This window comes from Podarcis raffonei, chromosome 1 (assembly GCF_027172205.1).
Source record: "Podarcis raffonei isolate rPodRaf1 chromosome 1, rPodRaf1.pri, whole genome shotgun sequence".
NCBI classification, from domain to species: Eukaryota; Metazoa; Chordata; class Lepidosauria; order Squamata; family Lacertidae; genus Podarcis; species Podarcis raffonei.
The window spans coordinates 110,834,783-110,862,618 of record NC_070602.1 but is presented as its reverse complement, the minus strand read 5'-3'; the positions used below and the strand labels follow the sequence as shown (position 1 = coordinate 110,862,618).

General features: G+C 44.4%; 1 protein-coding gene across 1 annotated transcript in view; it reads left to right on the top strand.

The window, feature by feature from the left end:
* The window catches only part of ITGAV (integrin subunit alpha V), a 64,409-nt gene that overhangs the window by 17,784 nt on the left and 18,789 nt on the right, over positions 1–27,836 (top strand). The window contains exons 3-19 of the mRNA XM_053409243.1: positions 6,426–6,517; positions 7,809–7,923; positions 10,997–11,058; positions 12,187–12,232; positions 13,834–13,959; positions 14,793–14,837; positions 15,169–15,212; positions 15,313–15,369; positions 15,970–16,022; positions 17,629–17,837; positions 19,297–19,488; positions 20,376–20,421; positions 21,426–21,533; positions 22,648–22,706; positions 24,553–24,707; positions 25,073–25,210; positions 25,641–25,708. Of these exons, the coding sequence (XP_053265218.1) occupies positions 6,426–6,517; positions 7,809–7,923; positions 10,997–11,058; positions 12,187–12,232; positions 13,834–13,959; positions 14,793–14,837; positions 15,169–15,212; positions 15,313–15,369; positions 15,970–16,022; positions 17,629–17,837; positions 19,297–19,488; positions 20,376–20,421; positions 21,426–21,533; positions 22,648–22,706; positions 24,553–24,707; positions 25,073–25,210; positions 25,641–25,708 (1,615 nt within the window). The remainder of the gene's footprint in view (positions 1–6,425; positions 6,518–7,808; positions 7,924–10,996; positions 11,059–12,186; positions 12,233–13,833; positions 13,960–14,792; positions 14,838–15,168; positions 15,213–15,312; positions 15,370–15,969; positions 16,023–17,628; positions 17,838–19,296; positions 19,489–20,375; positions 20,422–21,425; positions 21,534–22,647; positions 22,707–24,552; positions 24,708–25,072; positions 25,211–25,640; positions 25,709–27,836) is intronic.

Below are 27,836 nucleotides of genomic sequence, written 5' to 3'. Positions count from 1 at the left end.
AGGCTGAGTGCATGTGAGGGTGGCAGGCCTAGTTCTGTAAAAGTGAACCTGTCACAGTGCAAAGTGGAGGGGTTGAGTTGGAAGGCAGGGCATCTGATTCCATGCAGAAGGTCCCAGATTCAATCCCAGGTAAGGCTAGGGAAATACCCCTTCTGAAACCCTGGGGATCCCATGCCCATCAATGTAAGCAGTACTGAGCTATGTAGTCCAATGGACCAACTCTGTATAAGGCAGCTTCCTATGGCGCTCTTAATGGTGGTGTTGTATCTTCCCCTGCTCCAGAAGTCTCTCCCTCAGCTGCTTTTTATTTAGTTATATTTGCTTCCACTATTAGAGCCCTCTAGGAGAGAGAGAAAATGTTCTTGGGAGGTAAACTGTCGGGGTGAGCTTGGTTGGTGGGTAGAGAGATTTGGCATTCCTTACCTGCTCACCTCTTTTGCTCTTTAAATTGCACACTATCCCACACTTTACACTGGATACTCGCGTTTAAAGACATGGATCAGTCAACCCACAGGCCTTCCGCCTCCCTCCACCCCCTGCCCTCTGAAGACTAGCATTTGCTTTCATTTATATTGTGTATGTTGCAACGACTGCTGTGCTAAACAATGCGCTCTGGAGATATTAACATTGGAAGGCCTCTAAACAAACTGAGAAGGAGGCAGCAACGTCGCAAGCCGTCTTTTCTTGGCACAAAAGCAGACGAAGCATCTCTGCAAATAAATGATCCCTCTCGAGATGCAATAAATCTGCGACTTCTGGCTAGGCTTCCCACCCCATGCAGTCCACTCCTTCTTAGATTTCCTAGCCAACCAGGGACTCTGGTTCAGTTTATGCATTTTTGATGTATCTGAAGGGCCGCATGAAGAGAAGAGAAATGCTGGGTCACATCTTGCAGAGCGCTGTTGCTCCCAGGGCCTGCTTGCAGGCTTCCCATAGGCAGCTAGTTGGCGAAATAGCTGTCGACTTTTCCCTTTTCTTGCAAGGGATCCTATTCGGAATAAGGGAATTTTCCTTTAAAAAAGGGGAGAGTTTACAGCTATGGTTGGCCACTGTGAGAAAAGATTATTGGACTAGGTGAGGCTGGATGACCCTTGTTTCCAGGGGTCCCCTATTGCTGAACTGCAACTCCCATCAGCCCCAGCTAGCATGGCCACTTGGAGTTGTAGGGCAACAGCATCTGGAGGGCACCAGGCTGGCTGCCATTGTTTCCCCTTGTGAAAGTTACTAAGCAGTGATGTGCCCAATGTTAGCATTTGCCCAGCTGCTTTAAGGGGCCCGGGGCTGAGAGAAGATCTTAGTGAGGCAACCACAGCAGCCTTGCCCCTTTTTGCTGCCTGCTCCCAACAGGCTCACTTGTGTGTGGGTGTGTGGTTGTTACCAAGGTGACACTTTGGGGAGAGAAACTTTTTGTGTGGGAGCATAGAACAGGGCCTTTGCTGTACTGGCCCCCCCGGATATGAAACTCCCACTGCAGATACAGCCACACACCCTGTTGCCTGTTTTTAGACATCAGCTTAATATTTCTTCCTTCAGGCCTACCTAAGGCAGATTTTAAGATTTGGTTTCCTCTGCTGACGGGTTGCTGTTTAACACACTTACTGGATTTATGGTTTTTACTGCTGAGTATTTCAATAAACTGTTTGGGTGCTAGTTTGAGTTTGGAGACTGGGTTATAAATTCCATAAATAATCGTGACTAATTAAGAACAACAATGTGCTCTGGAAGTATTGGTGTTTGAAGCACCCCAAGCAAGGAGCTAAAGCGGCAGCTGTGATGCAGGCCACTCCCTGCCACTGACTGAAAAAGCAGATGAAACATACTGCCTTGAGGAACAGGTCATGTCTTGCCTTTCCATTAGCTGAAGAGATGTTTTTGAAGAAGCACCTTTTTTCTTGCTCTTCAATCATCAGGCTTGCTTCCAATAGAGGTGTTGGTTTTCAAACTCTCCCAGGGAAACCAGAGTTTCTCAGCTGGGAAGTTAGTCAGACTAACTTCCCCAAACTAAGGCTGATCTTTCTCTACAATATAGAGCCAGAAGAGAGTATGAAGAGTATGTAACAATGAAATCTCCAGCCAGAAAGCAATACGGTATAGAGTAAGTGCATAGACTCATAGACTTGTATAGTTGGAAGGGACCCCAAGGGTCATTTAGTCCAACCCCCTGCAAACGCAGGAATCTCAGCTGAAGCATCAGTCCACACTGGGGAAAGGAAGCCCTAAGCCCTGACCTAACCAGAGCTATGCATAAACTGAATGTGCGGCCCAGGACATGTTCAAGAATCTTCCTCAGGCGCCGTGTGACTTAAGATTCCTCAGCAAAGAGGATAGTGTTAAAAAAAAATCACCTGCAGGCAGAAAACCTGAAAACTATTGCAATGTACTCTTACATTTATGCCAAGATTCTAGCAAATTTCAGTTGCACTTTCTGGTCTTAGGTACAGAGCTTTTGTTTTGTTTGCTTGCTTGCACTGAAACATTGGATCTTAAGTTCAGAAGCGAGTGAAAAATCGTTCTTGAAATACTAAGTATGGGCTATTTTAAGTGCTTCTGTCCAGAAAAAGCACAGAAGCCTCATGGAGCTCATTATGTTCACCGACCATAGCATATACCTCAGTATGCTCCAGTTTATCACACATTTTTACTTAATTTTGCACGCATGCGCATGCACACACATATCAATTAGTGTACAGTTTGTAAAGTAGCAGGCTCCTATAATATTATATCAAGAATAGGAGAATGATAAGTCCATAATGCACTTGTGAAGAAATGCCACCTTTCGAGTTATTTTATTCTGTTTCATTTCCCCCCACCTTATATAGCTGGCCGCCAAAGCTGTATTGTGTATCACAATATTACATACCAAGGCAAATTAAAACAAGTGCAATCAAGGCAATGCATCTAGAAGGGACTAATAACTGAAAATCTGGCGATGGCCATTCAAACCAGTCAATTGCGCTTCCAGTTTAACAAATTGAGGCTGCAAACCTGTACACACTTATCCTTCGGGTAGTGATAAAGCGGGATATCAAATCCAAACTCTTCTTCTAGCATCTTCTACAGCCAGTTCTGCAACCTTATAAGTAAACTTCCTGCATTAAAAACGAATCACCTTATGATTAGATGGAGAGCTTTGCTTCTTGTCTGAAAAGACCCTCAATAGCTCCCTGCTAGAGATTTTGTACACATGACGGTGTGGAATGTAAAGTAGTAGATCTTCACCCATCCCTTTGCCGCATGGTTATAAAATCCTACTAAGATTTTAAACCAGCTGTTATTTGTTTCGGCTTGCCAGCAAAGACGGAAACCTTTCTCTCCAGGATTTCCCGAACAGGAAGCAATAATATGCCTAAAGAGGCAGAGATTTCCTTACAAGGTGGATAGCATACAAAGGAGTTTAGATTAGTCGCCAGCAGTTGAGCTGAATTACTGTGGAGCTGCTGACTCGTAGAAGAGAGGATCATTCTTAATCATGGCTCTCTTGTTTTCGTGAGAACCATGATAAGCGGTGCTTGCATAACCTTTGAAGATGGCCTTGCTTTGGGTTATATTCTGGCAAGGCCATCTTCATGGACAGATGCAATACTGCAGCCCTATTCTTTGAGAATATCCCACAGAATATTATGTGGTTTGTGTCCAGAGAAATGTGAACACAGCTTAGCTAATGAAACAGTGCCAGAATTTGTCAACAAGGCTTTGGAGCAGGTGAGATCTTCTCAACTCCAGGCAGTCTTGGCTTCAGAATGGTTTGGGGACAAAAAATGACTTGGTCACCCTGATGGATGACATAGAGCAGGGTGGGAAGTGCTGTGTTGTTAGTCAAAAGCTAATCTTTTGAGATAGATTACAAAAAATTTAAGCTGATGTAGCTGGTGAGTCACACAGACATCTGCCTTGTTGGCCAAGCCTGGGGGTAGGGTGCAGGTTCTAGAAATATTTATTGGCCCTCTTGATGTATTCAAAAGATACTGTGAATGCAGAGTTCAACAGGCCTAACAAGGTCCTATATTTATTCCTTTTCATTGGGAAAAGTGGTGATCGTTAACCCCTGCCTGAGCCATTTATCATCCTTCAGTAGCAACTAGGGAAAGTTGGAAGAAAGGTTTCACAATCTGTCTCCTGAACTGGGTAGATTCTGGTTGGGCTGTTATGAGAACGCACTCCCATTAGGGTGAAACCATGGTTCAGTGGTAGCACAGCACATGCTTTGTTTGCCAAATTCAACCCCTGGCATCTCCTGTTAAAAGAATGAGGTAGTATGTGATGTGAAATACCTCTGCCAGAGACCCTAGAGGGTTCCCTAAGAGATGGGGAACCTGGTACCCTCCAGATGGGATTGTAACTCCCATCATCCTTGACCATTGGCCATGCTGTTTCGTCCTGGTGGAAGCTGGAGTCTAGTACCACCTGAAAGTTCCCCATCCCTTCCTTCAAGAGACATTTGCATGAGAGTAAACAGTATTGGTGTAGATCAGTGTGTCCTAAACTTGGGCCTCCAGCTGTTTTCAGACTATAATTTCCATCATTCTTGACCACTGGTCTTGCTTGCTAGGGATTATGGGAGTTGTAGTCCAAAAACAGCTGGAGACCCAAGTTTGGGAACACTGGTGTAGATGACCAAATAGTCTGATCTATTATAAGGCATCTTCCTGTGTTCCCAGCATGATGATCAAGTTATGAGGGTCAGTTCCACCAAGATAATGAGGACCTTTAGACTGGAGCCATATCCTCATCTCTTGGAGACCTTGTCCATTATCACTGATCCCAGACAGCTAGGCACAGCTTCTAAGGTGCCACTCTGTCTTTAAGAAGATGCAAGTCTTTTAACAGATACCGTGTTTTTTCAATAGGTGATTCAGGTCTTTGTAATCTAGTAGGCTGACAATGGGCAACATTATCACTTTTGATGAATGCATGCTTCCTTGGTGTGCGAATGAGCCAACTCAAACACCACAGATAGGAGAACTTCAAACAGTTTTGCAAATGCTTCAGGTGGAGTAGCCCTTCTTCACACATGTGAATAAGCACACTAAGCTCTGCCACCTCCACCACACCTGGCAGCCATTCCCATTGCCTTTCACAAGCTGGAGGGTGAACTGCACAGTTTAGACCTCTAGATTCCAAAGCACACAGAGAGCCTCTGTAAGTGCAGGAAATTCTGAACTGCATAAGTTTGCTCTGCAACTTGTGGAAGATGGGGTAGAGACCCAGCACTCTTGCTGTTCCCTCTCATGTGTTTTTAAAACACATTTAAAATTACATTTTAAAATTACATTTAAATTACATTTAAAACACATGGGTACCACTTTAACAGTCAAGGCTTCCCCCAGAGAATCTTGGGAACTGTAGTTTAGCTCTTGCAGTGCTAAAATTCCCAGCACCTTTGACAAACTACAGTTCCCAGGATTCTTTGGGGGAAGCCATGTGCTTTAAATGTGTGGTGTGGATATGGCTTGGGCTCCTGTTTTTCAGTGGAACCTGTTCAGTGCATTGCAAGACATCAAGGGCAGAGTGATCAAGTAAGGGGAAAGCTCTCTTTGATATGGACGGCACCAACATTAATGAACTTCCTGTGACAGCTGAAGACGCACTTATTGGGTCAGGCCTTTGCTGGGTGTTATTGCTGTGTAGCCTTTTTGTTAATTATGATTTTAGATCTACTGGGACGGCTGTTAACGGAGCGTGAAAACTAATTTTGTAAACAAATTTAAAAAGTGATGCATGGATACATGACGTGTAACTCAGTGCAAGGGACAAGCCCACTTCAGACATTATAGTGCTCATTAATAAAGAATAATAATAAAAAGTTATTTATACCCTGCCCTTCCCGGTTCAGAAAACCGGGCTCAGGGAGGTTAACAACAAATTTAAAACACTTAATTGTAATACAACATAGAAGCAGCATAAAATACAGTATAAAAGCATAAATAACAATAAAATTCAAAGTTCAAAAATCATTTTGGGGGAAATCCATCCAATTGGCATTAGATAGTAACCAGGGCTAGCTGGCTGAATTAGTCCTACTTGGGCCAGCGAGGAGGCCAGGGGAGAATTAGCTGTGGGATCTCAGAGCAGGTGATCTTCATAAAAGGGGAGGGGGAGGGAAGGGAAGGGAAATAAAAGATCAGGCTGAATTCAAATTAAAGGCCAGGCAGAATAGCTCTGTCTTACAGGCCTGGCAGAAGGAGGTTAAATCCTTAAGGGCCCTAATCTCATGGGACAGAGCATTCCACCAGGTCAGAGCCATCACTGAAAAGGCCCTGGCCCTGGTGGAGGATAGTCTGACTTCCTTACGGCCCGGGACCTCTAAACTATGGTTATTCATGTACCTTAAGGTCCTCTGCGGGGCATACCAGGAGAAGTGTTCAGATGTTGCAACACTGAAATGTCATTTTCATAGCTCCGTGATGGCGTTGTTTGTCTTCTAGGCAACAGAGATTTTGCGAAAAACGATCCTCTGGAATTCAAGTCCCATCAATGGTTTGGCGCGTCAGTGAGATCGAAAGATGACAAAATTTTGGTAAGCCTTCATTTTCAGTGTTTATTGCATGCCATTATCATCGTATCTATTTACGAGCCAATCAATCAAATTGACTGAGTTTCAGTTAACATCTTCGTACACCACCCACTCATAAGTGAGTAGAATCAGCAAGTTCAGGGTAACTCCAATGTACAAAAAAATCAGCAGAAGTGCTGGGGGGCAGGCAGAATCCACTCAAACTGTCCCATGGGATGTTGAGAGACTGAGGGGAGGCAACCTTTTAATTAAGTAGGTGGGAGAAGATTGTGTCTGATAGGTCACTTCCTGATTCAAATGGAGAAGATGTCCATAGACATAAATAGAGAAATTAAAGAACTGGGGGAGTAGGGGACCCAGACAGCCCAGCAGAGACTTGGGATGCTCAGTGGGCCTAAAAAAGGCAGACTCGCTATTTGTTTGTGGTGGTGGAAAGCAGGGTCTTCTCAGAGAGATGGCATGGAGTAGCTGTAGCCCTCAACAGAAGCACTCCACACTGCAGCATTTTGTTGCTGTGCTGCATCTGTATATACTAATGGTGAACTCTGTGAGTGCCCGTTTTTACACAGCCAAAACAGCACCATTCACACATAAAGAGGGCAACATCAACAGGTTTGGAGGAATTCAAAGGCCCCAACATTTTTTGGCTATGTTATAGCACAGAGACAGTCGACGTGCTCTCCAGGTGTTGCTAGACTCCAGATCCCAGTATCCTTAACCATTGACGGTGGTGTCTTGGGCTGATGGGAGTTGGAGTCCAACAATATATGTAGGGTACCACAGTTTGACAGACCTTTGTGCACTCCTTGGCCTTTAGATAGACAGAGTTCCTCCAGCTGCCCAGCACCTTACTGCACAGTCAATGAGCACCCATTCCTTCAAGTGTTTGCTTGGATCATTTGAGCACCTCCATGCAGCAGCTGCTTAACTGAGCTACAGGCTGAGGCAGATGCTGACACAGCCTTGGTGCTTGGGTGGTGCCAGGAAATTAACGGCTAGGGCGCCCTGAAAGTTAGCTGACTTGAGGAAGTTTTTGCTTGCGTCGTTTCTTTTCCTTCCCTTCTTGTTATTTTTTTGCGAAACTTCAGCCAAATCACTTTGCGAAGCACCTCATTTGCCTTCACCAGACTGAGTGACTTTGCTTAAGCTGCAGACAAGGCAGACGTTCCCCTCTCCATGGTTGGCTGAGGCAAGCACCGTTTGTTCCCTTTTCCAAAGCCTCTCACTGCACCGTGTATAATGGTGGACTTTTAAAAAGAGCTTTCTAAATGCTGCCATTTTGCTTCTCCCGCAGGCGTGTGCCCCATTGTACCACTGGAGAACAGAACAGAAAGCAGAGAGGGAACCTGTGGGAACATGTTATCTTCATGACGGGTCCAAAGCTTTTGAATACGCTCCCTGCAGGTCAAGTATGTGGAGAATGTCTTGCTATTGTAATTACAGCCCTGAATCTCTTTTCTGTGGGCTGTCGTATTATAAGCACAACTTTAAGGTGTGTGGAAGAAACAAACCCACACCCTCATCTTTGCAACAGTGGTTTAAGGCAGCAGTCCCCAGCCTTTTGGGGCCCAAGGAACCTTTTGGGGCCTAAGAAACTCTTGCGGTCACCACAAAATGAAAAACTGGCGAGGATCAGAACCCTTCTCCCACAAAATAACAGGAAAAACATCTAGACACATTCCAAAACGAATACAACACTAAAGCAAAGAAAGCAGGCTACCCCCTCCCCAAATACACAACCAACCAACCAACCAACCAAAAAGGTTTTTTAATAAAAAAGCTCATGGGGGGGGGGGAAATCAGAGGGGCAGGAAACCTTGGCAGGCACTTGGGAAGGGGGTATCTGAGAATGCTATGGTGTCACATTGGTGGTTCTAGAACTAGGGTGCGTGGTCATACAAAAACAAAACCTGCAAGACAATAGGATCCTCTGCAGATCAATTGAATGCTCAGTCTGGTTCCAAATTTCACAGCACGTAGAAATTTTTTAGGGATCTGAAGATAGAAGTGGAAATATGATGATAGCAATGATCTGTTGGGCTTGATTCTCTCGTTCATTTTTAATGTGGAGTCACTGCGATGGGACTGGGCCAAATGACGGGGAAGGCTAAGGGCCAAATGACGTGTGACATTATATGCGTGGTTCGGCACTGTATCATTCATATATATATATATATATATATATATATATATATATATATATATCTGTAAATGACAGCCTCTGTTGAAGGCTAGTCATGACCTTGGTGTGTACGGAAAAGAACAAACCACAGGGGTACTAGGACCACTCCTCCATCCTCCAAAAGAACCCTGTTTTTTGGCAAGGTAGGAAAGTTTTTACAATCAGGAGAATAAATGTTTAGGTGCTTTCTTGCAAAATAATAATAGCAAGCCCCTTGCCTATGTAACAACTAGTAGGTCTTAGGAAAGGTTACTGGTCTGTATGTACAATGTGTGTTGTTTTTTACACGAGGAAGCACCCTGCAATATGTTCCAGTAACAGATACATCATGCAGAGCTGCTGATCATGTAGCTTGGCTCCAACAGCTGGGATGTAAGCTGCATCCTGTTTGGGCAGAACCATCTACTACAGCGCCTGTGACTTTCCAGGTCACAAAAGGTTATTATTCCAGCTAAGCTGGAGCACCAAACTTGGATATCCAGCCGTTTTTGTTAAAACAAAGGGGGAACCCAGTAGGTCCAAATTACTTCCAAACTAGAACAGACGCATTTAGTCCATCCCCAGTGGGGTTCAAAATTAACCCTCCACTCCTGTGTGCACACGCATACAATCTATTTAAACAGCAAGAGCCCAGAGAGAGAGAGTGCATTCCAGAATCATTCCCAGGATCAAAGGGGCAAGGAATGCCCTGAGTGAAATGTGCACTCTGTTATACACCGCAATACCGATAAGAGACTGTTAGCATTTCTGTTATAAAGCTCTGTATTCAGAGGGATTAACCACATCATAAGAAAGCCTCCTTGGGCTGTCTCGTGGCATGCAAGGGATTAGCTCTGGAATTCCCTTTCTTTTCCTGTTTTAAAGGCAGGCGACATCTCAAAGCTGTTTGTAGGTTGCTGATCTGTAAATAGAGAAGAAGAAAAGCAGCATATACTCACCATGCTAGATTTCGTACTTAACGTGTTTAGAAATAGGCAGAGCCCTTTGGATCGATTGTGTTGGCCTTAACAATGGGGGGGGGGTATTCTGTTTTGACCAGCGTAGGTCAGGCCTGCACAGATTATGAGACCCAAAGCCAAATGAACCATATCAGCAGACCAGAGCCCCACTAAACCTCTTTGTGCTGCCTGGCTGGACTGAGTCTTAAAAAGTGGGGTGGGGAATGGCTAAGCCACAATGGCAGGCCACAAGACACATAGCTCGGTTGCATCTGGGGTGACTGGGCAGAGCTCCCCTTCTGATACTGGTGCTCTCTGCAGGGGATTGGATGATCTTCAGGGTCCCTTCCAACTCTACAATTCTATGGGTCTGGGATGGAGCTGCCACTTTGGGTTGGGCAAAATACAGGACAGGTCAGGCAAAATAAAGTATCCATCGTGGTGGGGATTGGGGGGCACACACACTTTCATGGCACCAAATCCCCCCCCCTTTGTGGAGTGGGGGTTCCCTGCATTCTGCCTCCTGTCTCCATCACCACCCAGGCTCCATTCTTCCCCTTGACTCACATAAACAGGCAGGGCTATTGGGGGTAGACGGCCAGCTCTCAGGGCGACTTGAGCCACAGCTCGAGCCTCTCACCCACGAGTGGGGAGGGGGAGAGGAGAGGTCAGGGTGGTGGAGGGGGCCAAGCGGCAACAGACCCACACTATGTGAGACCGGTGGGCAGTGGCTGAGGAGGAGCACCAGTGAGAGAGAAGGAAGGAGGGGCAAGGGAGGCAGAGGAGGTCCCTCCTTCCCCTTCTCTCTATTGTTGCTCGCTATTTGTGGCGAAGGGAGGACCCTCAGGAGAACCTCTCACAGCTGCTTGCTTGCTCGGCTACTGTACAACAGCCCTGCAGTACTTGTAGCTGGGTCTCAAGATACGGTACTTGCTGCCACCAAAAATAAGCCAGAGCACTGTGGCTCTAAAAACTGGACTAATCCTAGCCTAGCCATTAAAGATAATACTTCTAGTCCACATATGAGTAGGCAGTGAGGATATTCAGCTTCCTGGCGATGGTGGAGCCCACCTGCAAGGGCAGCTCAGCTTTTTAAAGGCTCTTTCTTTTGAGGAAATGACCTCTGACTCTTTCTGGCCAATGGGGAGCCAGCACCAGTTCACCAGGTAGGGCATCTCCCAGGTAAGCATCTTAAGTACCTTCCCCCCCCCCCATTTGAAGACAACAAGAGGAAGTTATGTGGCAGCTTGGCTTAGAGCAGTGGTTGTTCCAGATCAGGGTCTTTCTTGACATTATTATGCTCAGTGATTTGTGTTAAACATCTTCACCATCTATTGTTTCCCATTTCTCTTGTTCTCACAGCAAGCATTGACGCTGAAGGACAGGGCTTTTGTCAAGGTGGATTCAGCATTGACTTTACTCAGGTAGGGAAGCTATAACTGTATGTCTTCCTTTTTCAGTACCTGACAGCAAAGGAGAAAGAGTCTGTAGAAATCAATTCTATAAAGGCATATCTGTCAGATCAGCTTTTCAAGGGACTTCTTACACTTCGCTCCTGTTGGCTTAGATTTATACATCTGGATGTAGCCTGCTAGACAGAAATCATTTATTCAGCTCAGGATTTCAAAGGGCGTGTGAGCAAATCAGGGAAGAATAGGAATTAATAAGAAGGAGATGCTATCTCTCCTACTGGGTTAATTCTGCTACAGAATATAATAATATATTTAAGAATTTCCATTTGCCTTTGTCTTTTAACAACACTAATTAGTATGAAAATCAGAATATATATACTGGTCTCTGTCATTATTTCACTGTGCAACAACAGGTGCAGATTCTTAAAGCAGGGATAGGGGAACTGTGGTATTTCAGGTGTTGCTAAACTACAACTCCCATCATTCCCAACCATTGGCCATGCTGATGGGAGTTGGGAGTCCACCGACAATTGAAAAGCCACAGCTTCTCCATCTCTGACTTAAAGAACGGAACCTCCACACGCAGAAGCAGTATATCTGATTACCAGATAATGGAGGGGAAAAAGAAACAAACAGGAATGGTTTATGCCCTCAGCCCCAGCCAGCCCGGCCAATGGTCAGGGATGATGGGAAGTTGTGGTTCTCAACATCCGGAGGGCATTAGGTTGGGTAGCGATTTAAAGAGTTTTGAAGGGCACTGAATACAATTACCTGGTTTGGATATAGCGCTAAACCATAGTTTAGTGTTACAGGAACGAGCCTGCTGGAACCTTAAGGTTCGACAGGAAGCATCCGTTACCTGGTTTAAACTAGCCACAGTTTCTCAATATGTCCAAACTAGGAACTGCGGTTAGGTTAATTTTTTTGTATTAAATCGTGTTTATGGTTTGCATTCAGAGGGGGATGGGGAGAAGATTGCTTGAAGTATGGAATGTTAAGGTAATTGTGAGGGAGTGTAGAATAGCAGTTGGTGGGAATTTGAGCCGTCTATCTTCCACCAGGCCGAAAAGGTCCCTGTCCCCTGCCTTAGACGTTACAAGAAAAGAAACTTACATATTTTTTTCCTTCCACTCATCCTAGGGAGATAGAGTACTTCTTGGAGGACCTGGAAGTTTTTACTGGCAAGGTGAGACACAGCTGGTAAAAAGCTGGCCATTCTATTTAATCTTCTGCTGTCCTCTTAAGGACACCAGCAAAATAAACCATATGCAACAAGTTTCCTTTCTGGCAAGGTTAATTGAAAAGGGGGCGATTTTGAGTGGAGAAGTGGTGACTTTCGCTGTCTGCTGTTTCTCTGCTTCAGACTGTCTCTCCCAGCTGCGTTTCCCATTGCAGGTTTCCTGACCCTCGCAAGATTTTACCTTTGCCAGGGGCAAAACTAGGCTTTATTTCACTCAGGTCAAAGACCCAATATAGCACCCCACACACAAGCATTTGCGTACACACAGAGAGAGGTCGGCAGCCTCAGTGACGCCCCTCTGGAGGCTTCACCTAGGGCAAAAAACCCAGCTTGCGATGGAGCAGGGTGGATTCCACTGGGGTTTAGTTATACATATTTGCATGTAATGTGTGGTTAGCACTTGGTTCTTCATGTAGTTGATGAATTAAATGCCTGCCTATGAAAGCTTATGCTGCAATAAATACCATATTTTTCGCTCTATAGGACGCACTTTTTCCCCTTCAAAAATGAAGGGGAAATGTGTGTGCATCCTATGGAGCGAAGACACCATAGCCCCGCGACCCTCTCCCGGCCGGAGAGGTGACGCGCGGCTATGGCAGGAGCCTCTTTAGCTGCATGCCACCTCTCCAGCTGGGAGAGCGCGTGAGGGGCTAAAGAAGCCATAGCCCCGCGACCCTCTCCCAGCTGGAGAGGTGATGCGCGACTATGGCAGCAGCCGCTCCGCTGCGCCTTTCCGCTGCTCCCTGACCTGCTCTTTGGGGCTGGTGGTGGGCTTCCTCCCGCCAGCCCCAAAGAGCAGGTCGAAAGGAACCTGAAGCCTGGAGAGCGAGAGGGGTTGGTGCACACCGACCCCTCTCGCTCTCCAGGATGCCAAGGTAGCCGCCTGAACGCACCTTAAATGGCACCTTGTTTTAGAGCGGGAAAACAAGAGGGGGAAAATTCTCCCCCTCTCTGCGCAGTGCCTCCTGCCGCTTCGCTGAAGGGGCGCTGGGCAGAGAGGGGGAGAATTTTTTTTCTTGTTCTCCCCCCTCTAAAACAAGGTGCGTCCTATTGTCCGGTGCGTCCTATGGTGCGAAAAATACGGTACATTGAGTTTTGATTGGACTAAGTTGTTACTTGTTAGGAATGAGTTCTGCTCACTCAGTGGGTCTCCCCTCCTCCTTACCCCACAACCCTGAAATCTGCTTCAGGGGATTGGGAGGAACCCCCAGAACAGGTTTAGGGGGAGCTGAAGAGGCAAACTCCCGTCATGTGAGTGCACCTCATTCCCCGTGTGCATTGTGCTATGTTGAATTCCACCCTCCCTCTTCAAAGCGCCATGAGATTCTTTGTATTTTTTTAACGCAACAGATTAACGTGCCTGTCATTATAGAATCTTTCTCCTCAGTAACTCTCAATTTAATAAAGTTGTTGTTTCAAGTTGCTTATTTTTACTCCCAGCTCCTTGCTTCCATGTGTCTTTTTCTAATGTGAACTAGGAGACTGCAAGTATCGTCTAATAGCTCCGCCTGTGTTTTTTGTCCCCTCTTCTACTTGGTACCCAACAGGCCAGCTCATTTCTGATAAAGTGGCTGAGATTGTGTCAAAATACAACCCTAAAGTCTACACTACCAAGTATGACAGCCAGTTAGCAACGCGGTCGGCCAATGCTGCTTTCGATGACAGCTACTTGGGTAGGTTACTTGAGAGTAAAACACTAGTAAAAGTTGTGTTCCTTGTAAGACTTGAGTCTGAGGTTCTTCATTCCTCCCTCCCCATCCAGTGATATTAGTGAAAGCTAGTGCCAAGCAGGTGCCAAAATGCCCTTGGGAATGACCCATAATGCTAAGCAATTGTTTAAATTGTAAAACAAACCACGCGTTAATGATGAACTGTGCCACAGATGATCAGGTAAACCATGGCTTGTTTCTCCAAAGTTTGTTTTGCTTTCTAGCTGCTCTTGCCTCACACGTTGGTGGTTTGGTGAGTTTCTAGGGCAGAGCTTTCCAAACTTTTCATATTGGTGACACACTTTTTAGACATGCATCATTTCGCAACACAGTTTTACTAGCAAACCAGAGGTTAAACTCACCCCTTTCCAGCCCCGGAAGGTGCGCGGGGAGTGTTCACACAACACACCTACACACTGCAGCCAACACATTGATGTGTTGTGACACACAGTTTGGAAAGCTTTGTTCTTTGTTTTCAACCTTTTTGAGTCCATGGCTCCCTATACCAACTACATTCTTTCTGCAGCACCCCCAAAGGGCTCACCCCTCAATTATGTCACCCCTTGCCTGCAAAGCTGGCAGCCTCTCTGTCCCTGGTCTCTGAGCCACCAACACCTCCTTCCGCCTCTCCATCAAGCAAAAGTAGGAGAATCAGATTAGCTAGGATGGCTAAAACATAAGCAGCCAGATTGACAAACCTGAATAGATGCAGGGAAAACTGCCTCTTGATATTTATTTAAGGTTGCAATAGGTCATGTGCATTGATAAGTCATGATTACCCCTTTCATGTTTGACAGGTTATTCAGTAGCTGTGGGAGATTTCAGCCATGATGGCATAGAAGGTATGGCTTATTAACTTTTGCTCCCTCTTTGATAAGATTTGGCTTGCCCCGGCTCCATTATTGTTTGCCACTTTCTCACCTCTCATCCCTGTTTTGCGAGTCTTTGGTAAATTTTAAGCACTCTTTAGTAGGGACTGTGGGGCTTCTGCATAGCTCCTAGCTTACCACTGGACCTAGTTAAGGCTACAGTCTTGCAGCTCATTGCTAGAGGATAAAGTCAAGAGTCCTTACCTATGTGCAACTATTGGCAGAATGGCGGCCTAAATGGAAAATGTTTCTGAAGGTCATTGACTACTATCCGTATAGGTCATGTCGTCTTTCTTATTTTCAGATTTTGTCTCTGGGGTCCCAAGAGCAGCAAGAACTTTGGGCATGGTAAGGAACTTACATAATATACTTTTAACAGCTAGTATTATCCCAGCAACTTCTAAAATATTGTGCAGTGCAGATGTTAAGTTATATCTTTTTCATGCAGGTGTCTATTTATAATGGAGACACCATGGCGTCCATGTATAACTTTACTGGAGAGCAGGTATAGTTTTCTCTGCAATGTTTTGATTTATATTATCTATCATTGGTTAGTAGAATCTAGGTGTTATAAATTCACAAAGTAACCTACAGCAAATCAGAGAATGTCGATTTGGGAGTTGTTTTAAGAACAGGGAAACATAACCATAAGCAATCTACCCCTGATCACATCAGTTCCAACTGGCAGCATATATGGTTGTTGACCAAGTGTACCTGAAATCAACGAGATTATTTTGAAATAAAGAGCTGCTCTTTGGTTAGAGAAATCCTCTTTCTTGATTAATTGGGGGGGGGGCATCTTTTAGCTTAAAGGAACCATATGACAGTTGTGGGTGGAGCCAGAGGCAAAAGTGGGAGGAGTAATCCAAAGCCTTTAAAGAATGCATAGCAAGGGACCTTTTTTAAACAATTTTTTAAAAAACCTTTATTATAAGAAAGAAATAATATTCCAAAATAACATATACAGTACAGCTAAACACATCCCAGATGCAAGTGAGGAGAAGCAAGGGAGTTTTTATTGAGGGGGCAGTCACTAATTCCGAAATATCTTTACTGAAGTATTTACATAAAATGCAACATTTTTCTGTTTAATCTTATCTCCCAGATGGCTGCATATTTTGGATATTCTGTAGCTGCCACAGATATCAATGGGGATGAGTAAGTGATGCTTTTTTCATTCTTCCTGGAAAGAATTGCTTGCCTTAAAAAAATATATATATTGTTTAGGATAAAAATAGAAGATTTGAAAAGAGTAATTGAAAGCCAATGACGCACACAGAGTTTGTTCTGCTGGCTTGTTCTGCTGGGGTCCCTGCATGCATCTTATCTGGAGTGCTTGTTTAGAATGTCTCTAAACATTTCATGCATGGCTTAATTGTCCTGTGAAGACATTATACATAGTACAGCTATGAATCCCTCGAGAGTGGCGTGCTTGTAATTCTAGAGGTTCCTAAGTACAGATCTTGTCTCATCATTCCTTTCTCCCATGCAACTGCCTCAATTCTTTATCTCACTTCTTCCTTTATTTTCCCTTTCCTCCCCTCTCATTCCTTGCGTTAGGTATATCTGACAGATGCCCTTTTGAGAATGAATGACACAGCTCATTTTGTGGGATAGATTAGCTGATTTTCTTTTAAATCATACTGTGTGATGACACATTTAAATGTCTTCTGGCATTCTAATTGCTCTCAGTGTCTTTGGGCAGAATTTTTTGGGTTATATCCATGGTTACTCATACTCGGAGCAGATCCCCTGAAATTAATGGATATGGTTAACTTAGGCCCAGTAATTTAAACAAGTCTACTCGGAGGTGAAAGCTACACACATATAAAAAACACTTTGATTTATTTTTTTTTAAATGTTTTGAAAAATATATTGAATTTTACATAGCTCACCATCACCACCTAGTGTCACATTTGTATAATGCACTTTACAACACACACAGAATGTTTTGTTTGCAGCTGTATAGCTGAGTCCTAAGTAGAATTTAGTTGGCTACAACCCATTGGCTACACTGCATACATGGGGAAGCTTTTCTGCCTCCCCATCCTGCAGAAAAGTGACCCCTCCAGAACGCCATTCCAAAAAAACGCTACAGGCTGTCACTGGCAAAGCCCACACACCCCTTAACTGTGTGGGTGAATTGATTCTATGCATGCACACAGGACTGTTGGAATCTTCACTTTTATAAATTCTTAAGCCAAAGGAACAAAACTAAAAACATACAGTGGGTATGATCTGCTCAGTGTTAGGCACCTGCAATTTTCATCGTTTTCAAACCACCAAACCTTTGAACCTTGAAAGTACTTCACTTGGCTAGACTGCAGCTGTCGGTGATGTGAACCTATAGTTCTAAAAATGTTTCTAGACAGGTGTTTTTTGTAGGACTGGGGTTCCTCATGCAGGCACATATTTTTCAGGATCCACATTACATTGTTGCTATCAAAATGCCAGCCCATATTTCTTTCCCTTATAATCTGGATTTAAGAACATAGAAATAGTCTTCTGGATCAGGCCAATGGCCCATCTAGTCCAGCATCCGGTTCTCACAGTGACCAACCAGGTGCTTTTAGAGAACATGGGCAGAATATGAGCACAATGGCACTCGTGGGAGAAAATATAATAAGTTGAAGAAACCTTTTTGCCAGTGACCCGTTTGTGATATCTCTCTGACCAGGTTGCACTCATATGGAAGCACCTTAAACGTAGGGATTTTTGCCGTGACTGAAATACTTGATCTCTTCCCCTCTCTCTTTTTCTTCAGTTACACAGATCTACTCATAGGAGCCCCACTCTTTATGGATCGTGGTTCTGACGGCAAACTTCTTGAAGTGGGACAAGTTTCTGTTTATCTCCAACAAGCCTCTGGAGGCTTTCAGAGTCAGGCCATGAAGCTGAACGGCTTCGAGGTTTTTGCAAGGTTCAGCAGTTCAATTGCACCTTTGGGAGATCTTGATCAGGACGGCTACAATGGTAAAGCGTTGGGTCACTGGGAGGAATTCAATATTACACTGTTTTGATCATTCTGTCAACACAAGCGTATCTAGGAGCCAGTGTGGTGTAGTGGTTAAGAGCAGTAGACCCGTAATCTGGGGAACCGGGTTCGCGTCTCCGCTCCTCCGCATGCAGCTGCTGGGTGACCTTGGGCTAGTCACACATCTCTGAAGTCTCTCAGCCCCACTCACCTCACAGAGTGTTTGTTGTGGGAGAGGAAGGGAAAGGAGAATGTTAGCCGCTTTGAGACTCCTTCGGGTAGTGATAAAGCAGGATATCAAATCCAAACTCTTCTTCTTCTACTTGTCAGATAGAACAATTTTCCCTCTCCTCCCCCCTACAAATGTTTTCTGGTGGGTTCTCCTGACCCTACAGAGTGGATTTGGGGAAGGAGTGGGCAAGCCTATACAGAAACTTCCTCCCGACTCCAAGCCCTCTAACCTTTAATTTTCAGACCTACAGCAGAAAGCCTTTGCACTTCAAATACAATTTATTTTGGAGCATTATTGCGTTTCTGGGCAGAGATCCCTGCGCAAGCTGAGCCTTTTTGAGGAGGTTCAAACACTCATTGACTCAGAGGTATTTGCCTCATATTGCTGAGTCCATCCCAGTCAACCGCATGGTGCGAAACTGAATAGACAGGGAAAAGTCCACGGATCTGAACAGAATACAAAGCCTCCAACTCAGTGGAGGCTAGTCCATTAGGGACGCAGGTGGCACTGTGGTCTAAACCACTGAGCCTCTTGGGCTTGCTGATTGGAAGGTCAGCGATTCAAATCCACATGATGGAGTGAGCTCCTGTTGCCCTGTCCCAGCTCCTGCCAACCTAGCAGTTCGAAAGCACACCAGTGCAAGTAGATAAATAGGTACCGTTGTGGCAGAAAGGTAAACGGCATTTCCGTGCACTCTGGTTTCCGTCACGGTGTCCTGTTGTGCCAGAAGCGGTTTAGTCATGCTGGCCACATGACCCAGAAAGCTGTCTGTGGAAAACGCCAGCTCCCTTGGCTTGAAAGTGAGATAAGTGCTGCAGCCTTTGGCTGGACTTAACCATCCAGGGGTCCTTTACCAAGGGAACCTTTTAGTCCATTAGGACAAGTGGAACCCTGTTGCACCAACCTGAGTCTGACCTCATTCAGCCATTCACCACGTTTCAGCCTTCCTCCAACCAACTCAGGGATGGACCAGTCCTCGTCCTTAGTCTCTGTGCTGCTTTTGTAGAACTCAACAGGGAGAGGGATGGGGACGAAACTGGAATTAGTGGGCTCTGTGTGTTATTGGCTCAGGCTCCGCCTGTCGTTGGTGGCCCTGCCTTTTGCCAATGGGCATCAGCCAGCAATACTACCCCTGACTCATATGTGTTACTGCAGAATCATCAGGATTATATATTTTGATTCCTTTCTATTTGGATATGCTAAATATTCCTTGTTGTGGCTTGTAGACATTGCAGTTGCTGCCCCTTATGGTGGAGAAGACAAGAAAGGGCTGGTTTACATCTACAATGGGAGAGCTACAGGTTTGAATGGGATGCCATCTCAGGTCCTTGAAGGACAATGGGCCTCTGAGACAATGCCACCAAGCTTTGGCTACTCACTGAAAGGAGCTACCGATGTGGACAAAAATGGCTACCCAGGTGATCTAATAGCAATGCCGGCTCTTGTATCTTGTAAACTAATCCAACATTTATATCACAGGGAGGAGCCCAGTTCAGAACTGCGTAAGAAAAAGAGATTCCATAGGGTTTTGATCTTTACTAGGGATGAATAGATTCTCTCAGTTCTACTCTGTTAGCATCCTGACATTGTGATATCCCTTGGATTCTACACCATTTGTATTCTGGAATGAATTTCAGATTTCAGAATATTTGCTATTTCAGAATATTTGCAAAATCCCCCACCATTTGTTCTCCTATGGAAATATAGTGGAATTAAAAAATAAAATAAAAAAACAACATAACTTTTAAAAGATAGATACACACACACATAACAAACCCCACAAACCTTGTTGTTGTTTAGTCGTTTAGTCATGTCCGACTCTTCGTGACCCCATGGACCAGAGCACGCCACAAACCTTAACACTTAACAATTGAACAAAGAGAAATAATAATTTCAGGAATATTTGGCGGAAGGAGGAAGAATTTCTTTTCATTTTTCTATTTGCTTTTGATATATTTGTGACTGGATATAGGCAGGAAAAAGAGCAAAAACTCTCTGTTCAACCAAAATTCCAAAAACATATCTTAGAAGTATAATGGATATTACAAACCTTTTGAGTTTGTGTAAACATGTCTGGCAAAGCAGCTCCTTAAAATCTAAGACAGAATCCAGCAGATTTAGGTTCCATAAGCATCCCCAATCTTTACCCTTTTGCATCCACATTTAAATGTTTACCTACTTGCTCTTTCAGCAAAAGCAGTTGTTCCTAATTCATGTACTGGAGACCTGTTGCTAATCAGATAATTGTGTAAAATTCAAAAAAAGTCTCAACTCTAAAAACAATATTATTTTATTCTATTTCCAGACTTGATTGTAGGTGCTTTTGGTGCTGACAAAGTTGCCTTATATAGGTAAGTGCTCAAAATTAAGTCGGAAACGGAACGGAAAAACCCAATGATATTTGCATTTTACTGAGGAGCAAAGTTTGCTTCACTGTTAGAGGCGTTGCCTTTTTCTCGCATCATGGTCTCCACAGGAATATCAGGGTGAGGAATGGTTCCTGTTATGTACTGAAGTTCTCACCCTGGGCCAGCAGGGGGATACTGTAGATAGTTATGCAAATAAGGGATCGAAAATGACGTTCAGTGATTGGATAGTTTTAGAAAGTTGTTACAGTTATGTGTAATGGAGCTCTATATAAGCAGGCTGAGTGAGCACTTCAGTTCAGTTCTGTTCTGGCCTCTGAATAAACAAGAGCTGTTTGAAGAATCACTGTGTCGTCTGATATAACAGTTCCCTCCTTGCTCAATGGCCTGCAAGCAAGGGGCACAATGTTCTGTTCTCTGGGTGTTCTGTTATTTCCTCCATGTTGCACACAGCTACCTCCATGCATGTTAACCTCTGGCAAGCAGCTGAGCTTAGCAGCAGCTACCATCCTGGGGTTTAGTCAAAGAACTAGGCTGCAATCACAAATCTGGGTTTAAGCAGCAGCAGCGTGAGTGGTTTGCAATCAGCCAGTTTGCAATCATGTTCCCTGATCCATAGGACTAGGTGGACATTCTGTCTGTAGGTCTCCAGTGACCTCCACCAGTGGGGGAGCTCTCCTACCATGAAGGCCCCACTGCAGCACTGGAAAGCGCAGCAACAGAGGAAACACCACCGCCGGGGTGTTCAGACTGGGAGTAGCTACTATAAGGTCACTACTACAGTCGTGGGGCAGTGCAGGCTGGCCAGTCTGTTCCCTGCAGAAGGGCCCAATTAGGACCCCAGGCTGATGCAAATGTAGCAGATAATCCACCAGCCCCAGTTAGGACAAGTCTACTCAGAGGTAGGCCCCACTGAGCCTAAAGAAGAGGACAAGGTGGTTCTTTCATGCAGTAACCCTGTTTTGCTTCCCATTTGGTTCTTTTCAAAGGGCACGACCAGTCATTACAGTAAATGCTGGACTAGAAGTCACCCCAACCATTCTAAATCCGGAAGACAAATCCTGTGAACTGAATGAAAATGGCCAGAAAGTTTCTTGGTAAGATGACTCGTTTGTATTTTGAAATGGATTCAGAGCCTCTTCAGTCAATCAAAGGAGGCCATGAGAGACAAGGGGCAAAGGGAACGTGTTTCCCCACACTTCCTGGCCTTGTGCAAGGGAGCAAAGGACACAGTTTCCTCCTCGGCGAGGTCCATAGCCTGTGGATGCTCCAAAGAAGCAAGCATATATACAAATCCTTCCTTGCTGTTTAAAAAATGGTCAAAGGCTCTTCCCAGGTGGGAAACTTAAGTGGATTCATTGTGCAGTGTTACACGGTCCCATCTGAAGCATGAACAGCTTTGCAAACGTGTCCTATTCTAAGCCCTTTCCAGAACCAGGTACAAACTATCAACAAAACTAGCTAAATGGAAGGGTGAAAATCTGTTCACCCCATTGGGAGAATGTGCTCTAGCCGTCCCCACCTCCATGGACAAGTCCTGTAAGGATGTGGAAAGGACGTGAGTTGCTTGTGCTTCGTGTCTTGCCAGCTCTTTTGAATGGCCAACATAGTTCTTGCACTCCTCCAAGTGCAATTTTATGGGAAACTCCATTTTGCCTTTATAAGAGTGAGGACCGACCTTACCATTAGGTGGGGGAGGCATACCAGTAATGGGCAGCAGCAACGAGGTGTTGAGGAACATAGCTGTGTGTGCTACACAGCCTGCCCCTCATACACACACACACACACACACACACACAGGCTAACCTGCTGCCTTCAGATGTGGTGCTGAAATATTAAGCTGGCAATTCATTTGGCCTAAGTACATGGAATTTGGGGAGTTTCTGCCTCAGGCAGCAAAAAGTCTTGGACCAGCCCTAATAAGAGCTCAGTTATACCAGTAAACTCTTACCAAAATAGATAAACTAAGCTCTTAAGAAAGTATATTTAATAACCGGGAGCTGAAGGAAGCAGTGGAGGGAACTTTTTAAGGTTTCTTTAAACCCAACAACACCAACCAAGGAATCTGCACATGCAACTAGATCTTATTAACAGTCATGAAAGGGTAGGTCTGGAAGCCACTACTGCGCTTCTGCTGATCAATAGATGTAGCTTGACCTTCAGGTACAAAATATGTTTTGTTTTTAAATGTTCTCTAATTTTCCCCAACAGTTTTAAAGTAAAGTTCTGCTTAAAAGCGGATGGCAAAGGAAGTCTTCCCAGGGACCTCAGTAAGTTCCTCAGTAGATTTACTTACCATACACTTCGGTTCTCCTCATATTGTCAACAGATGTTCAGTGGCAATAATTTAAATTGTCCAACTTCTTCAGCCATTCAAAGCCCCACTGGTATCAGACACGTGCAAAACCCATTCCCCTTTTAAATCTTCTGGCTCAGACTTCACACCATTGTTCTTCTCAATGTATGGGAGGCTAGCTCAATGTATGGTGGTCTGCTAGCTGGAAAAATCTCCTTCTCTGAGGAATCGGTCAGAGAACCCTGGAAAATGGGCGTATCTGGACTCAAATGTGGGGTTCCCTGAGTGGTTTAAAGAAGCATGGAAGTATCAGGGAACAACCGTAAGTTACAGGCTGGCAAAGTTGTAAACATTGTGTGGCACACAATGAGATGAGAGTTGAAGAAGGCCAAGTGACAGTTGGTTGCATCCAGTAGAGCTGTCCTGTTTGCACAGAGACTTCCACTTGCTCTGTGGAACTTGCCCTCCTTCTCCTTCCCTTGTGAGGCCCCCCTCCCCAATCTCTGCTGGGGTTCCTCCAACTCTCCCTAGCAGATTTGATAGTGGGGCACAGGGAATGGAGAGCAAAGGGAAGTTCAGCTGTGCAAGAGAAGTCCTTGTGCAAATAGGATGGCATCATTGGGTGCAACCCTTTATGTGTAATTGCTCCTGGGTCTGAAGTAGGGCACATTTTGCACAGATGCCATATTGCCTAAGAAGACCTAGTTACCACAAACAGCAGCTGCAGTGATAAACCTGTTTCTGAGATGCATCACTCTAAGCTGCAGTCGAGATTTCAAATGTTGAATAAAACGTTCCTCTGTCCATAATGAATTGGAAAAAAATATTTAAAAGTACTTTCCAAAAAAAACCAAACCAGAGTCCTTTCTGTTGAGGATAATTCAGACTGAAATTCCCAGGTGTCAAAAAAGGTTATTTATGTATGCTACTACTGCGGCCCATGTTTTGTTAGCCCAAAAATGGAAAACGAGCGAGGTCCCAACCAAAGAAGAATGGCAACTTAAGTTGACAGAATATGCACAACTTGCAGACCTAACATATGGAATAAAAGAACAAGAACATACGCTTAGAGAGGATTGGAAAACGTTTATTGAATATATAGGAAATAATTGTATACAGCTGAAAATGCTGGCAGCATTAAGATAAATTCAACAGTGTAAGAAAGTTTTGATGGATGCAATAATGGAATACTGAATAGTATATTTTTTGTAAAATATGCAGGGATTTATGATATGTAAAATGAACCATGGAAAGAGAAGAAGGGAAGTCATTGATATCTGAGGGATGTAAGATGAGTATTTTAAATTGTAAAACAGAAAATTTAATAAAAATTAAACGTTCCTCTGCAGAGGAAAAATTATTTGCATTTAGAAAAAGCTAGGATGTTGGGATAAGGCTAGGCTAGAATGTACCACCTCGTACCTGGTCTGTGAGAACAAGGCCTAGCAGCAGCCACTAAGGAATTGTGACACTAATAGGAGACATGCTGGGAAGTTAAGAGACAGGAATGGAACATCCCCACTGAGCAACAGTTAATCTGGGAGACCCGAGGCAGCAGTGGAAACAGAGAGCAACGAGAGTCAGTGCCGTGCAGGCAAATAGTTGCTGACTAGCTGGCAGAACTGGGTAGAGGTACGGGTGCTGATGTTAGCAGCCTGTGCTGGCAGTCTTAGTCAGCAGCCCCCTTCCTGTATGGTCCTGATTCTCTCAGCCACAGCATCTCTTCCAGCTCAGCATCCTGCCTTACCAGCGGCTGCTGCAGTAAGACACGGCAAGACGTGAGCATTGCTTGACTAAAATGCCTTTTCCTTTGGCGGCAGCTTTCCATGTGGAGCTGCTGTTGGACAAGCTGAAGCAAAAAGGTGCCATCAGGAGGGCGCTGTTTCTCCACAACAGGCAACCGGTCCACTCAAAGAACATGACTGTCCCCAAAGGGGGTCGAATGAGCTGTGAAGAACTTCAGGCATTTTTAAGGGTAAGAGTTATACAAGGCCGCAACCCACCCACCTCCTGCCTTCTTGCTATACGTAGGGTTAACGTTATTGATGTCCGGAATTGAGAAGAGCCCTGTCTGGAGTGCCAGGACTCGAACTTGGAACCTTCTGCGTGCAAAGCAGATGCTCTGCCTCATGGCTACAGCCCTTCTCTTTTCTCCAAAAGAATTTACAAATGGCTGCCTCTTATTTGCTTGGTTGTTTTTTTTAATTCCATCCACTATTGTTTCCATTCAAGTGGTAGGTAGCCACAAGCCTTTGTAGTAGATGTTTGATTGAGATCCATTCCAGTATAATCATGCAGTTTTCGTTTTCTAAAAGCAACTCCATTTTTGTTCTCCCTTAGGACGACTCCGAATTTAGAGACAAGCTTACTCCAATCACCATATTCATGGAATATCAGCTAGATTACAAAACGGCTATGGACTCTACTGGCTTGCAGCCCATCCTCAACCAGTTCACTCCTGCAAACGTTAGCAGACAGGTACAATGCTGAGAGATTTAATGGCAAAACATACTTTTGAATCGGCAAGTTCTCCCCAAGTTAATTCTCATGGTGGTTCTTTTAAATGTTTGAAAACACACACACAAGCACATGTTACTTTGTTCCTTGGATGTGGCATTGCAGTGAAGTTTGAAATTCCCTCTCCACAACAAAGAAGAATGTGTTCTGTAACAGTTCCCCTCCGTCATTTGCCCTTTTCAGTGCCGGATAGCAGGTGCACGCTGTTCAAAAAGCAAAAATTGCCCTTTGCTATTCCCTCTTACTACATAGGGAAAGCGTTTCACATTAATAGTGCTAACTTTCCCACATAGGGTAAAAGCATGGAGTATATAATGCATATATATTCTGATAGTCTGAACAATTCACATATCATATACCTAATTATTACTATTCTTATTTACATATTTAGGCTCATATTCTTCTGGACTGTGGCGAGGACAATGTCTGTCGTCCAGACTTGCAAGTGGCTGTGGACAGGTACGAGTCTAACTCTTCTGCAAAATGGGCAATTAGTATAGTAAAGACATTTGACCCAGTTCAGACAATGTCACTAAGATATGTGCAAGCCTTTCTCCCACACGTGCAGCCCCATTACTCTTTCTTTTCTGGTACGAGCATTCAGGAATCTTCTGATTAACCATGGTTTCCTGTTCCACCTGAACCAAGAAACTGTGGCTGTTAGCTTCAGGAAAAAGCTAAGACACTGAACCAACTTCAAACCGTGGTTCAGTATCATGCCTTGTTCTAAAGCCGGTAGGCATTGTTTCATGGTTTCAGCGAAATGAGAAACTTTGATTAATTAGAGGTTCCTTGGTTTGATTGCTTGTGCTGTGAAGGGCAGAGCAAAGGGACTGTGCACATGAATGGGTTCTTCCATGTACATAAAGACGGTGTAAAATTTGTTTCCCTTATCTCACATCTTCATTAGTTACTGCTAAATAATGGGGTGGTTCTGTGTCATTTTATCCAGCAGATGGCAGTGCTGTTTCTATACTGTATGTTTTCTGATGCCTAGCTCTTTATAATTAGTTTACATCTAGGCAGGCCAGATACAATAGATTTTTGTACCTTTGCCAAGCTGCACGTACCCGCAGTCCCTCTTCTGCGCATCAAAATGCCCTCTTTATGCCCTGCTTTTGAGTTCTGAGAAGACTAGATGATCCTCAAGAGTCTACAATTCTGTGATTCTCTGACTCTGTTGTTTAGCTGGAAACAGCACTATACCAAGCCCTCTGCTATAGCTGGCCGTTCAATTGTTTTTGTACAGTTCTGCTAATGTGTTGCATGACCTTCGCAGTTTACAGATGAAGTTGTTCCTGGGAGCACCTAGGAGAAGTGTTGCCACAGGCTCTTTTAATGGGCTGTAGTGGGTGGGGAGCTACAGCGGTGGGTGGGCAAGTTTCTGTAATACTCTGGTGTTGAAGAAATGTGCTTGAGTGGAAGAACCATTTTCTGAAGGATGGACCATTTAGCTGGCGATTTTTGTGCTTGGGGAACACCTGTTTTTGAAAAGCACTCTGCTGATCTAATGAGTGCAATGTCAGAGTGATGCTGGTACCTCACTGGGCCTGAAGTCTCAGACATACTACTCAGACATACTACTCTCAGACATACTACTTAGCACCCACCCAGGCCCTCTACCCACCCCCCCATTTTTTAATTAGTTGGGTTTTTGTTTTGTTTTTTGAAATTCTTTGGTCACAGGTGTCAGGTTTTTTTGTGGGAGGTGTGAGGCCTGCTTTCTTTTGCTATGTTCTTGTTTTGAGCCATTTAGATGTTTTGCTGTGGGGGCAGGGTTTGTACATCACCAGTTTTCTTCTGTGGAATGGGCATTTTGTGGTGCCTATAGGTTTATCAGTTTCCCAGATATGCCCCCAGACTCAAGAAGGTTTTTTGTGGTGAGGGCCTGTGCTAGGCTATGATTTTAACACAGCTATGGAAACACATTGATCTAGAGCAGTGGTTCCCAACCTTTTTGAGAGGTCAACCCACAAGTCTAAATGTATTTGGCATGGTGACCCACTGATTATCACATGGATTTTGGACCTTAGACATTTGGCAGCTGTTGGTTTCGTTCATTTTAACTGCAAGTCTTTGTTTTTTTTTATAACCATTACTTGAGACATCCAAGCAAAAAATTACTTAATAGCATTTATGTGGGATTTGTTGAAATTTTTATAGTGCGTTCAAAGTTATTCATAGTTTTGTTTGTGGGAATCTAAGGACACCAATCATCTGATTGCAGGATATTCAATCATAAGCTATAAAAATGTATTGCAGAAACATACAGATACACAAGCCATGTCAGATGTAAAAAAAAAGTATGAGTAGTTTTGACAGTTTTAATCACAACGAAGTCCATCTTGGCAAGTATCAGTGGGGTGGCTGAGCTTGCATTTTGCTGAAGAGTAGATCAATGTGGGGTTTGATGGTTGTCAGACATAGTCTCAGATCATTATTGATACATAGCCTGCTTCTGTATTTCGTCTTCACAGCAGTCATTGCTGAAAAGGCTGTCTTGCAAAGATATGTGCTATCAAATGGCAACAGCATGGAGATCGCTTCACCACTCAGGGAACTTAGCAACATGAAGCCAAAATTTAGC